Source organism: Melitaea cinxia, chromosome 15, assembly GCF_905220565.1.
Source record: "Melitaea cinxia chromosome 15, ilMelCinx1.1, whole genome shotgun sequence".
In the NCBI taxonomy this organism is placed as follows: domain Eukaryota; kingdom Metazoa; phylum Arthropoda; class Insecta; order Lepidoptera; family Nymphalidae; genus Melitaea; species Melitaea cinxia.
The window spans coordinates 3,209,152-3,224,007 of record NC_059408.1 but is presented as its reverse complement, the minus strand read 5'-3'; the positions used below and the strand labels follow the sequence as shown (position 1 = coordinate 3,224,007).

At 33.0% G+C, this 14,856-nt stretch overlaps 3 protein-coding genes across 3 annotated transcripts in view; 2 read left to right on the top strand and 1 right to left on the bottom strand.

The window, feature by feature from the left end:
* The window catches only part of LOC123660459 (aladin-like), a 4,866-nt gene extending 3,395 nt beyond the window's left edge, over positions 1–1,471 (bottom strand). The window contains exons 1-2 of the mRNA XM_045595535.1: positions 1,283–1,471; positions 617–1,212 (exon numbers count right to left, since the gene is read on the bottom strand). Coding sequence (XP_045451491.1) covers positions 617–1,212; positions 1,283–1,405 — 719 coding nt within the window. The 5' untranslated portion in view covers positions 1,406–1,471. The remainder of the gene's footprint in view (positions 1–616; positions 1,213–1,282) is intronic.
* An 8,895-nt stretch (positions 1,472–10,366) lies between these two features.
* On the top strand, positions 10,367–12,311 carry LOC123660298. The gene is made up of 2 exons (XM_045595400.1): positions 10,367–10,820; positions 11,484–12,311. The coding sequence occupies exons 1-2, from the start codon at positions 10,646–10,648 to the stop codon at positions 12,275–12,277; spliced, it is 969 nt and encodes a 322-aa protein (XP_045451356.1). The 5' UTR covers positions 10,367–10,645; the 3' UTR covers positions 12,278–12,311.
* Positions 12,312–13,993: 1,682 nt separating this feature from the next.
* LOC123660606 lies at positions 13,994–14,614 on the top strand. Its single transcript, XM_045595662.1, has one exon. It carries the CDS (start codon positions 13,994–13,996, stop codon positions 14,612–14,614), a length of 621 nt encoding a protein of 206 aa, XP_045451618.1.
* The last annotated feature ends 242 nt before the right edge of the window (positions 14,615–14,856 follow it).

The window sequence follows — 14,856 nt, the reverse complement described above, 5'->3', positions numbered from 1 at the left end:
AAAAATACTATAGCAATTTTTTTTTAATCATGATGGTAGCCTAATCTTAATCCACCTACGTAAACTTGAAACTTTTTAAGGTTCAAAAGCTATACTTCTTCTTTTTTAATTAAGTTCTTTTTTAACAACAACAGCAAACAGAAAACTTTCTCGAGGGACTACTTTAAAACATAATTTAATTGTAAGCATTCTCTCTAAACTACATCTCAAAATATAATTTTATATTGTACATATTAAAAAAACTATGAGGACCAATGTAATTAATTACTTAGCTAGAAAGTTCGCCCATTTTTTTTTTAAATCCCAAACCACTAAAATATGTGTAAGATCGAATCATTGAGTAAATGATATCCATCAAACATTATATAAAATTCTTATATAGTTTGATAAATAATTAAAACGAACTTGTGGAGGCCTATGTCCGCCAGTAGACTGCGATAAGCTGAACGGAAGATGATGATGAAGATTCTATGTTATCAACACTAGCGAATGTCCTATTTAAAATTTCACAATATATACGAGTTGTACTATCTTACTCCCTGTCCAATCGTAGCGAACACACCATAATAAAAATAAAACTAAAATGATGAAATGACATTAAAGTAAGCACACTTACCTTTTTAATACTACTGCATTACTTGAAGATGGCTTCGTGAACATAGAGTTAGGATCAACCGTCCAAACTATGACTCCCTGTTCACAGCCAACAGCTATTTCTGAAGCAGAGTAAGGTCGCCAACTCAATGAAGAAACATGCCCTTGGGCCTTGCATTTTAGAGTCGAAACAAATGAAACTTCTGGACTATAAACCCTTACATTATCATCAGCCGTTGCAATTGCGATTTTTGTTGTATGTGGATGCCATGCCATACATTTTACAGGGGCACTGCCCCAATTTCTTGTTCGCGAGTACTTTGAAACAATTTTCGGTCCAATGTCTTTTAAATGCGGCTGCATGAAATAACGTAACGCGGTAAATAAATTCGCGACTTTTAAGGCATATGTCGCTGCGACAGCAAGAGTTTTGCTATCTCTGTTAACATTAGGGTCAGCAGCAACACCCAATGCTTCTAAGAAACCCTGTTTGTACCACACACTTGTTATTTTCTTGAGCAGATTATCTTCAACATCGACGTACACCGATATATTTTCGTCGGATAACCTATGATGGTGGAAATCCTTCGTGACGTTGATTTTTGGATGATTTTTTGTCTAGAAAAATTATAACAAAAATTAGTGATATAAAGTTATTCAAAAAAATTGATAAAATAGCTAACCTTACCGAATTTGTAAATGTTGTAACATTTCCATATCGACCATTAGCACAACAGTACACTTCATTTATTTTACAATATGCAGTTTCTTCTGGACCTGGTAGTTCGGGAAATCCATTAAAAATAGACATCTTAGTAATAATTCTACTTTGGTCAAAGGTAAACCGGCCAATTACAAGTTAAAATTTAAATTTGTTTTGAAATGTCATAAAACGACAGCGAGTTGTCAAAATATATTCTTGGTTCAGAAACATTATTACTAATAAGAGTTATGTATGTGGTTATATGTTATCACTACATAGTATAAAATAAAGTCGCTTACTCTGTCCCTATGTCCTTATGTATGCTTAAATCTTTAAAACTACCCAACGGATTTTGATGCGGTTTTTTAATAGATAGAGTGATTGAAGAGAAAGGTTTATATGTATAATAATATCCATTAAATAGTGGAGAAATACTGTTATTTTTGAGGTTTCTAATGCGATGTCGTAAATAATTACATTTTTCCGCTTACATTGCAAACGCAGCCTGAACCCTACGAGATTTATCAAAATAATGTACTAAGTATTGTACACATTGAAAAGGTCTACAGAAAACTCCGCTATGGTATATGTCTATCTCTTATGGATATCCCACAATAACATTTTTTTGTCATTTACTTTTTAGTGTCTGTGAGTTTCTGTTTGTAATATTGAAATAACCGCATTTTGCATGTAGATGTATACACGTTACATATACCAAAATAACATTTCTTACAATTTTTGTGTGTCTGTCTGTTTGTTTTGGCTGGACCGATTTCGACGGGACTTTTACTGGCAGATAGCTAATATAATAAGGAGTAACTTAGCTTACTATTGTATTAGTTTTTTTTGGTCATTGTGACCAGAACAATATTTTAATTCCACTCGGATGGAGTCGCGGACAGAGCTAGTAAATAATAAAGACGAAAAGACTAAATTCAAAAAGCGTGGCTAACTAAAAACATTTAGGTATTCCTAAATTTTTGCAATGCTTAGTAAGGGGGTAGGTAGGTAATAGTAATAATTGATTGCAAAGTTGCAGCGGTAAAGTACTATAACTATGCGTCAATATTAGTTAAACATTTGTTGAAAAGGAACGGGAAGTCAGTCAGTCGAAAACGTCAGTCAGTTTGACATTGGCAAATAAACCATTCTGAATTTCTGGAATCTGGTCTCAACTATGATATATTAAATCTTGTATTAGGTCATTGGGTCCTATGTTTGTGCTTGTGCATTGTGCTTGAACATTGTATATAAGACCGTGGTCTCAAGTTTGTTTGTTGTTTGTTTCTTGGAAAGAAGAAAAGTTAAAAATGGAGCTAGAAAGTGTAACCTTTATAAAGTTCTTTTAGATCCGTCTGTGTCCACTATGACTATCTAGTGTCCATTGACAATGAAGTTTCAGCCAATGACATTGGAGATGAAGGAGGAGAAGAAGAAGACGAAGAAGAAGAAGAAGAAGACGAAGAAGAAGAAGAAGAAGACGAAGAAGAAGAAGAAGAAGACGAAGAAGAAGAAGACGAAGAAGAAGAAGAAGAAGACGAAGAAGAAGAAGACGAAGAAGAAGAAGAAGACGAAGAAGAAGAAGACGAAGAAGAAGAAGACGAAGAAGAAGAAGAAGAAGAAGAAGAAGAAGAAGAAGAAAAAGAATATATATTTTGTGAATGCTACAGGTGCAATGCTACATATTCAGATCTTAAATGTAAATTTAACGTCCTGTGCTAGCAGCATTTGTAAAGGGGTGGAATGAAAAGCAGATATAAGCTGAGACTACGATCTTTTCACCAGCATTTTTTCTAAAATCTCTGCACATTCATTTTTTAATTTTTTATTTTTTTTTATGCTTGGTCAATAAACTTCTTTATTATTATTATATTATTATAGTAGCGTCTCTAAATGCTCTTGTTGATTAAAAATCATTTTATACCAGAAATTTGGATGTATATGCTGGTAAGCAACCAGAAGGTCACTTAAGCGTTAATGACAGTCAGTGCCTCGATGAAAAGACTATTGAAAAGTATTTTGAATACTGGTAGAAATATAACAACATATCCTTATTAATTACTTTAACTTGCGATCTTTTAACTTGTTACTACCGAATTATAGAAGGATCATAGAAACTATAAATATACCCTCAGGTAGAAAATACAAATATGCAGTAGTATGCCCTTTCAAGTGATATAAAGGACCAAAAAATGATGCAATTGATGTAATAGTGTAAAGTTACTGTGCAACGAAGAATGTATGTATGAATCAGAACTGTTTTCCTGGAGTACATATCTTAGATGATGAAAACGTTTAATTTGATTAAAAATCGTATTTTTTTATGTAGGAAGAAAAGATGTTATTAAAATAAAAAAAGAACCTAAAATTTTCCAAGCATTTTTTTCTATTACTAACTATAAAACTTTAATAAATGTGATTTCTCGATAGTTTATGTTTTATTCTTTCATTTTAAGTCATTTTATCACCAATAGTTCAGTATAATCTTTTATGTTGAGTTTAAATTTATTAAAACACTCTCATTCGACATTAACATCTTACCAAAGTTACTGATTTTTGCTGTAACTGATGCGTAATTTTGAAATACACGTATCGATATTGTCTGAAGTACTCATTAAAATGATATCATGATTGTAAATGTATTTTAATTGCCATTGATTGTCCGTCATAAGCAATTTGTTTGTCTGGATGTATGTTGTTGTATGGAGTATGCTCTTATTAAAAAATATATCTACATATATACGCCACCACTGAATTCGGTCTGTCGGTTTAAGTAAACAATTACTAACATTTTTTAATATCATATCAAAAATCGACCGTTCCAGCGGGGATCGAACCCGCATCTCCTGACTGACCGTGTGGGTGCTCTAGCCAATTAAGCTATGGAACGATGTACCCGCTAGATCGAAAGTTTTGATATGATGATTTTATATACGGTCTAAGCGACCGTGGCACCGACACAGTCATTCAGAGATGCAGGTTCGAACCCCGCTGGAGCGGTCAATTTTTGATATGATATTAAAAAATGTTAAGAATTTCCTAATGTGTGGGTAACACAAAAATAAAATCGTACAAATTAAACAATTTTTTCCACGTAAGCTACTTATAGTTCCTTACATGGTCATCCAAATTTGTATATTTATTTATTATCATTTCTGTTCTCTGTTTTCATTATGGCTGCAAATCCTGTATCAGTCAGACATTTATGAAAATATATGCGAACTACTTAGCATATCCCTCGAAGGAATGTACGATGAAAATCTGGATATTTTAGATACCAATTCGGATGTTTCCTGAAAGGAGGAATACAAAATACAATTTTATTCTGATTTCAAATATCGCATAACATGTCCGAGGTGATTGTGAGCTACGAAATAGCGTCGATTATTTTTAATATGATGCGGTATTATGTAAAATATTATTTTATTTTATTTTATTTTATTTGATACTATGCACAATACGTATATATACAATATATAATAATGGCAACCATGAGTAGAAGAATTATTTAAGCAAGAGACAAGGCAGTTGGTGCATAAAGTGTTTCTAGTAAGAAAAATGTAATTCTTTATAAATATATAAACACAAAATTTCACATATAAACACATACACTCATACGCACTTAAATGCAATGAAATAATAATACAGTTGACGACGCGTTGGCGCAACGGTCATAGCACTGATTTGTGGCTGTTGCGCTGGCGGTTGCGGGTTCAATCCCCGCAGATGACAAACACTTGTATTGGCCATTCGGATGTTGGTCGTGGTCTGGGTGTTTGTGCAGTCCTTGTGAGTCTCGCCACCGTGCCTCGGAGAGCACGTTAAGCCGTCGGTCCCGGTTGTTATCATGTACAACTGATAGCGATCGATACTCATAGTAGGGAATATATCCGCCAACCCGCATTGCAGCAGCGTGGTGGATTAAGCTCTGATCCTTCTCCCACATCCCACATGGGCAACGAGGCCTATGTCCAGCAGTGGAATATTACAGGCTGAAGCGAATAACACAATAGAAAAATTACAAATGTGGTCGGATCAGATATCTCATTACCTATTCTAGGTGATTGTGAGCGACAAAAAAGTGACGACCATTGATGCTATAACGCGTGACAAGGCCGACAAGTAAGAACATATAACATCTATATCTATATGTGAACATACTCGTATATATCTATCATCTATATGTGAAGCAAAAACTTTGTACCCCTTTTTACGAAAATTGCGCGGACGGAGGAGTATAAAATTTCGCACACTTATAGTTTATATAGAGAAGGAGGGAGAATGCTAATATTTTTAAGTTGTTTTATAAATAAGTTAAATCAATAAAACACCTTACACATGGTAGTAACCATGTATTTGACATACACACACACGTATTCTTTTATTTATCATTATAGAAAAATAATAGTCTTTTATAACAGAACCTTAATAATGTACAAACTTAAAATTTTAATCAATTATGGTCGAATTTCGACCACTGGGCGATCACTGGTATTGTTAAACGTACCATATACTCCTAGTATCTTATCTTTTCAATTCTCATTGATGAGTTTGTCGCTCACCAAGAAAAACGAATAAGATAATTCGACCAGATAACTTTTTCATTCATTAAGAGGGTTAAAAAAGATCTCCAAAAGAAAAAGACTGACAAGATTCAATGACAATAACATTAAAATAACAGCTCTATAGCTACAAGTTTCATTATCATTCCGTATAATAATACCATAAAGGGAATTAGAAAAAACCATTGTCTGCATTTTCCGAGTAATTTCAAGTTACGAATATTTGAAACTCAAAGATAAAAGATTCAGCTTGCGTTTCAGCGTGTAATAACGCGATTCGGAAAATTTACAGCGGGACAGGGAAGATTTATATGGAGCGTAAGATGTGACACCGGGGTAATTGATTTCCAGAGCTTTACAGGTGAATGAGAAATTGTTTTTATAAATTTAGACTGGATGTTTCCATTCGTATCGTCGGTTCTTGATACTCATAATGATATAAAATGTTTATTTCAATTTATATGCTACACCATCATTTTATTACAAACGATTACATAATTACATTAAAACTAAAAAGTGAAGACTTTTGTACTAATTCCATAATTTCACTAATTACGAGCACTACTTGTAAAGTTATTTTAGCGTGAGTCTTTAATAGGATAAGGTATTCGTTTTTTTAAGCGCAAAAATAAAATTCTATTTGAAAATCTGTTTGATAGAAAAAGCTATAAAGTATCAAGCTGTGACAAACGTAATAGAAGTTAAAAAATATATATACATATATTAAACCCAGTCCAAGCAAAACTGTTATAAATAAAACATATAAGTTTATATGCAAAATAAAACGTAATATTTAATTACAATAATTCAAGTTTTTATATTTTTTAAAATGAAGTCTTTAACTCGAAACAAAACAAAACTTAATTTTATTTTTCCCGTAGCAATTACACAAAGACTTGGTTGGTTGGAAATGCAAACTACAAACCAATTTATTTTATAATATCCAGACTTTACTTAATCTAAAACTCTCATTACGGCACGCAGCTAGATAGATAAAGTTCTTTTTATTTTAATTATTATCGTTTCTGAACGAAAATAGTATTTTATTTAGTTTCTTTTACAATCTGTGATTTTATTTATCGCTACTCAGCTGAGCTGGGTGTTATGCGGTAATACGAGAACATATCACTGTAACGTTATATTAAACAACGTACAAAACATCGAACGGTTTTGGGAAATTGAAGAAATAAATGAATCGTCAACAAAGCTTTCAGTCGAGGATCAGGGATGCATCGATTTTTATTTAAAAACAACAGTAAGAAAAGAAAATGGACAGTATGCGGTTAGACTTTCCCTTAAACAAGATTTACAACAAAAATTAGGGTCCTCGAAACAAATGGCTGTAGCACAATTTTTAAATCTTGAAAGAAAATTCGAAATGGTGATAGCAGGAAATTAGCAAGTAGCATTTTAAATGAGGTTCTATATAAAAATAAATCGAACTTTATATTTTAATATGGTGTAGAAAAATTTCGGTTCGATGGTTGAGTTTTATGGAATATTTGTTCGGAAGGCAATAAATGCACTAGATTTATAGATATAGAAAATTCTTTAATTGGAATTTAATTATCAAAGCAATAAGCAATTAAAATTTTTATGACCCTCAAGCGACTCACTCTAAATAGTCGAGTCTGAGGCGTTTATTTTTTATGATATAACTTTTGTTATTTGAAATAGAAATACAAAAAGTTCATCATATCATTGTGTCGGACTAAATATTGAAAACCAAAAAAAAAAAAATCTTATATCGAAATACACAATTATTAAAAAAACATAAAAAGTGTACGGAAATTAATCCATCACACATCCTGAAAATATTTTGTGCACTTGCCCCTCAATTAAAAGAGTGTTTGTTAGTAAATACCTGGGTATTATGGTCGATCATAGATTGTCCTGGCTACCACATGTAGAATTAGTGTCTGATAGACTTAGAAAACTTATGTGGATTTTTAAAACTCTCAGGCAATGTGGCTTGCCAAAGGCTGTTGAAACAGATCTACTACGCCTTAGCACAGACAGTCATTACATATTGTATTACAGTATGGGGTGCTGCCTCGAAAACTCATTTAATTGTGTTGGAGAGAGCACAGCGAGCACTTTTGAAGGTTATTTATTTTAAAAAACGCCAATATTCGACCACTAGCCTTTACACAACATCGGAGGTATTATCAGTCAGAAAACTTTACATTCAGCATAAAGTTTCAAGGAAGCATACCTCCTCAGATTACAATATAGTAAATTTGAAGAAGAGTAGGAAAGATAATGTTTTTGCCACTAAACGTACTCACTAACAATTCGCTCATTGTTAGTTTGGATATATGTCATCGTTTTTATATAATAATATCAATAAATTCCTAAATATTCATCCGTTGACGCTTCGTAAATGTAGACATAAGTTATCGAGTTGGCTTAAAACCTTAGATTACGACCAGACAGAAAATCTTCTGAATAAAATAAAATCAGACTGAACCATGTACACCCACACGCATACGTTCAATTACGCACATACACACACACACACACATGTATATTTATGTATGAATATTTAACTACCTCTTTATTTATTATATATATATATATATATATATATATATATATATATATATATATATTTTTTTTTTTTTTTGTATGAATTAGCGCTAAGTACTGTTTTTTCTTGTATTTAGTTTATAATGGAAGAGCGATTCCATCTGGCTCAGGTGCTCTGCACCTAATTGAGGGAGTCAATCACAATGTGTAAAATAACTCGATGGTACTGAAATAAATATTTTTTTCATTTTTCATTTTTCATTTTTTTCATTTTTCATTAAATGCTTAGTTGTGTAACTAACATTGACAAGAAATGAATAGGAGCAGTAGGTAAATGCAAAAAGCAGGGATCTCTCAACTCTTCATACCTTATCTACATCACTATACACAGCATAATTAAAACTGGGAGCTTCTTCTAGGATTATGTGTGATATTTCTATCCCCTTTAATTCCATATGACCCTGCTGAATCTATAGTTCTTCAACAAGCTATAGTCATTATAAGAAATAACAAACTCGGCTCTCAATCATGCGCCAGTAACACGATTTTTTTACTCTTTTCATAATTGTCCATTTTATAATTAGTTTACCACACGCTTGGGTAGCCATCACTATCATTTCATATATCTTAGGTTAACGCTTTTTAGCTGTTTTTTAATATTCGAGATGGAATGTTAGATGATATGAATGTTTATCGCTAACGATGTTGAAATAGTTGTCAGTTCCTATAACTAGATAGTATTAGTAACTAGAACCGCGCTCGGCTTATAATAAGCTGCACCCTGAACGTTTGAGTTGAAACATGAACGTTTAACCTGTATACAAATAAATATATTTTACTTAAATAATTTATTTTGGATCTGATACTTTTACAACATCATTCTTCTCGTTTAAACGTCACATAGTATTTAATTTTTTGTTTACACAAAGCTTTTCTAATAAATAATGCAATTATGACTTCCAAAAAAGGAGGGAGATTCTCAATTCGACTATTTTTTAATGTGTGATGCCTATAGCTTCTGACTGGGTGGACCGATGTCGATGATTTTTCTGTAATCAAAAGGTGGTGCTTCTCATGTGGTCCCATTTTATTTAAGAGATCTGAAAAGTACTTATCACCCAGTAAATATAAAGTTATGAGGTAACGCGCAAAAATAATTTTGGTGAATTCAGACCCTTTCTTGAATAAAACCTCCTTATTCTATAATCTTATCATGCATTACTGCAAAACGTTGAGAGGATAAAACTGTGACAAATTGAACTTAATTGAAAAATTATTTATGTCTGAAACGACGTTAAATCAAAATCTTTATTTATTTTTATTTATGGTCGTTACAATGAGAGGTTTTATATTACTATTTGTATTCTTTATTAACAAAAAAAGCTACGGAAATGTGGATGATATGATTATTTCTACAGAGGTAGACTCGTTGAGACAAATTGGGAATGACGGGATTGATAATCCATATAATATCAAAGTGAGTCTTTTAATTACTATAAAGTGATCATTTGTGTTAATATGGAAATCTCTTTTCACATTATCTACTCGTATATAAAAAAATAGTCGCCTAATAAATGTATGTGCATAACTGTCGAGCGGATGCACCGAATTTTTTTTTTTTTTTTTTGTGTTCTTTATTGCTAGACAAGGTTTCTATTCAAGAAAATAAATAAAAAGAGCGGTGTGAAGTTCTTCGTGTCAGCTGTAGTTATATTCAACACCATAATTGTTCATCGAATATGGCTAGCTGTGGTATAAAATATTACGTTACAGATACTAAAAAATTTAAAATCCATTAATTTTTACTGTAGGTGAAACTTCTACAAAATAATCTGATAGCTAACCAATATGTTTAGAAAGAACAAGTTTATTTTTACCACGTGTTTATAACGTTGAACTGATTAAAATTATTGAAATTTTTGTTTTGTCTAAATACAAATTACTAACTAGTAATTCCTTAAGGCCTCTTTTCCATTACACGGTTTCTCGCCGTGAAAATCTACGGTTAATTCGCCGCGTGTAGGCACGGTCGTCAGTGTGGTATGGATCACTATATGAGCTTGTCGACATGCACGGTGGCGCCAAGGCACGGCGCCGCGGCCGCGTGCGCCGTGACTGCCCCTCGGCGCGCTGCGTCTACGCACGGCGTGATTTTCACCAGTGTTGTATGGCAGTCTATCGGGGTGTGTCGACGGTGCCGGACGTACGCACGGATTCGTGACCGCTTATATACGCTGTTTCGCGATTTTATTATAAAATGAACATAAATCAAGAATTATTAATTACGTTGATTCAAGAAAGGCCTGTAATATGGGATAAGACCATCGACGATTATAAAAATAAGCGGCTTAAATATGATTCCTGGAAAGAAATATTTATTCATTTCCAGCCCACATTTGAAGATTTAAGTGGTGATGAGAAAAACAAGTTTGGTAAGTTACAGATATTTAATTATTAACTTTTTACTTATGCATAGTTGTTTTGATAGGAGAGGCGACCTTCGTTAGATACAAAATATTGTGCAAATCTGTTGCGAACTTCATTAGCCGCCAAACTTCCGCGAACTGCATTCGTGATAGGTAACTGGATTAGTTCCGATTCTGAATCAAGGGTGGACTCATTTTCACTCGCATTGTGAAACTGAAAGTTTTCCTGCTTATGTATAAAATTTTGCAAAACACAACATGTTTTCACAATATCAACTGCCAAATCGATGGACACATTCATTGGCCGGTGAAAAATTCGCCATTTATTGGATAAAATGCCAAACGCACATTCAACAAATCTTCTTTTATTCTTGAAATTTGCTTGCAATGTGTAGTCTTCTTTAGATGGCATTTTCATATATTCTTTATACAGTTCTAACCAAATGTAGTGGCATACTTCACGTACGATGCAACTTATGGTTTTTATTCCAATTCTATAGCTGTAGTATAGGTCAGTAAAGGTATCTCCTGTTGCTAGATACCTGAAATATAAAACAAAACGGTTCAGGTTCAAATACTAAAACCCCATTTTAGGTCGGGGTCGATTCAGTTTAGGTCGGGGGTTTTCATAAATTTTGAATTTAATAATTATTATTTATTTATTTTCAGGGCAAATGGTGATGAAGAAGTGGACCAATATGAAAGATAGCTGGATAAAATATGACAAAAAAATTAATGAATGTAAGTCTGGTTCTTCAGCAAAAAAAATAAGAAAATATATGTTCTATGATGAAATGATGTTCCTAAAAAAAAATGTTGAGCATCGCAAGACCGATTCTAACATGACTGAACATGTTCATGATTCTAGCCTCAGTAATGAAAATTTTGATAGTGCAGTCCCGAATCAATCAAGCTCGGGATACACTGAACGGAGTGAGACGCAAAGGGCTAAAAAAAAAAGAAAAAATGAACTAAGTGAAGTTGACATTAGGTTTATGAAGTTTATGGATTCAGCAGAACGAGATGAGAAAAAGAAAAGCCGTAGTATGAACTTTTTTATGGGAATCGCTGATACAGTTGACAAGTTCAGTGATGAAAATATGATAGACTTTCAGTTTCAAGTAATTTCAATAATTAAAAATATTCAACAAAGACAGTGTACTCAGTATATACCTACATCAAGAAACCAATGGGATCAAGGCCATCAAGGATATTTAAGTGGTACAGCATCCTCAAATGCGCAATCGTCAACATATGGATATTCTACAGCTGCTAGATCGAGCTATGGAATAAGTCGTCCACAGACGTCTTCTCATGATTTTGGACACGGTTCTGGTTTAGAGCCAATCCACTACCGACCCGAATCACAATTATCTGTACATAGTGTAAATGCGGAAAGTATCTCGGCAGATTCTCAAGTTTCTATTGAAGACGAATTCGATTTTAGTACCGCACTTGAGTAGCATTTTCAGCGTAGTGTATTTTTTGATTTACTTGTTCTTAACACTACGGTACACGCGCCTCTAAAACGTTCACAAGTGCTCGCGTGGGCTACACTTGTAGCCCATTTTAAATTAAAATATTCTGAAAGATAATCGTTTAATTTTTAAATAAAACACGTTTATTATTATTAATGACATATATTTAGAAAACTGAAATAAAAAAAGTATCTTCTCTTTCTTAAACTTAAAAAAAATTACAAAATTTCAGACTTCTCAAAAATCACATAATTTTTACTAACTTGAGATCAATCAATTTTTGGTTTAGTTCTTAAATATTTTTTAATTTCTTTTTTCTTAATTTTCATCACACGAAGGACAAATTAAAATTTGGTGATCACTACATATACGCCTGTAGTATTTTGAGCAAAATTTCCTTGTGCTGCGATCGCGCATTCTGCTACAAAACGCACAGCGTGCAACCCCCCCACGAATTGGTATAGTTCCTTGTTGAGGAGCTTCTGACACATTCAACAATAATTTTGCTTTTGTTTTTATGCTTTCTTCCTGTTCACTTTCAATCAAATCCTCCTGATCTAACTCTTCTTTAAGCCATCTCAACACGTTTTCCTCCATTTTGCGATCCATATTTAGCACTCTGAAACAAAATATCTACGAAGAGTAAGTTTACACTATATAAAACTTCTATATATCTATAAAAGAAAATCGTGTTAGTTACATTATTTATAACTCAAGAACGACTAAACTGATGTGGCTGAGAATTTGTAGGTAGCTTAGAACCAGGAGACGGACATAGGATACTTTTTATTCCATTCCCGAGAGACGTGAAATAAAACGTGGCTGGACTAATTTGGCTAATTTTGGTCTTGAAATAATTGTGGAAGTTCAGGGAAGGTTTAAACGGTAAGAATTATTAGAAAAAGGTATAGGTTGTAGGATGTAGGTGTAGTTATTTATTCATTCCAGCTCATAATTAAGACAAAACAACGTGTTTCGGGGCAGCAAGTAGAATATATAATACAAAAAATAATAATAAAAAGATAAATACTTACATCAATTTATAAAACTATATCCCTCGTGAGGAGTTCCACCAGTGCACGCAAGGGCTACATACGTAGCCCAACAACTCTAAATCGTTATTTTTCGCACGTGCGCAAGCGTCGAGCTCTCACGCCACACTGAACGCATCGAGCAACAACCAATCGAAGCTTAGCTAGAGACTCAAAGTTAAATCACGTGATTTCGCGAAGTTATGAACAAAAACAATACCCTGGGCTACATATGTAGCCCACGCGTGTACTCTAGTGTTAAATTAATAATTATTAAAATTCAATTACATGTAATAATTTTGTTTGTGTGCAATAAACAATTTTAAACTAAAATATGTCATTTAATTTTGTACCTACTTACCTCAGAGTTACAGCCAATCTTTCTGCGGGCGATATACTCTCTCGCATAAAAGTATCTTGATGTTTTAGTTCCTGGGATAATTTTTGGAGCAAGTTGTCGAATGTAGTTTTCTGCATTAAACAAAAGTTAGAAAAGAGTATCGCGAATGTTACAAACAAAATTGCAATAACTGAACCAAACTTAAGTATTGCACAGGTCACGATAGAACAAATTCGTGCCATAATAAAATCAGAACTTGAAGTAGCTTTTTCGTCATTCCAAAAAAACTTTGATGAGTTAAGGGCGGAAATATCTACACTGCGCGGTTCTATGCAGTTTCTTAGTGATAAATATGATCATGTCACCAAAAGGATAGAATCTGTTGAAGCGAAAATTAAACCTTTACAAGCTGTTAAGTCTGACTGCTTGGACCTACAAAGTGTCGTCACTTCGCTTCAGGTAGAAATAAATAAAAAGGAACAATGGGCACGTCGTTCAAATATCGAGATTGTTGGAGTCCCGGAAACAAAGAATGAAAACTTACTGAATGTTATTAGCAACATTTCGAAGGTCGTAGATATTAACACTTATGCCGAAGCGGATATTGATTTTGTCACCAGAGTTAGTCCTAAGAATAACGATTCGAAAAAACCTAGACCGATCGTTATTCGCTTTTTGTGTCGTTATAAAAAAGATGCCTTTTTGGCGAGGTTGAGAGAAAAAAAGAACATAATATGCAGTGACATAGGTTTTGTGGGTAACAGCAATCGCATATACTTTAATGACCACCTAACTAGTTCCAATAAAATGCTTCTTCGCAAAACAAAGGAGCTAGCTCGAGATAAAAACTATAGATATGTATGGATTAAGAACTGTTCGATAATGGCACGTAAAAATGACACGAGTTCTGTACTGCATATTCAAACCGAAAAGGATTTAAAAAAGATGTAATAGGTATTGATAATGTATACATTTATGTTATTTTATATTACTGTATTTTTTGTTGTTCGATAAGTATTATTGATATATATTTTAATTTTTTATTCATTTATTTTGAGAGAGAGAGGAAGAATTTATTTAATTTTATTATTTATTTAACTTTATCTGTTGATTGTTCCTACACAGGGCTGGATTTGCACAAAAGATATTTTTTAGTCTTTTTACTCGATTTTCATATTTGTTCACTTAATAAT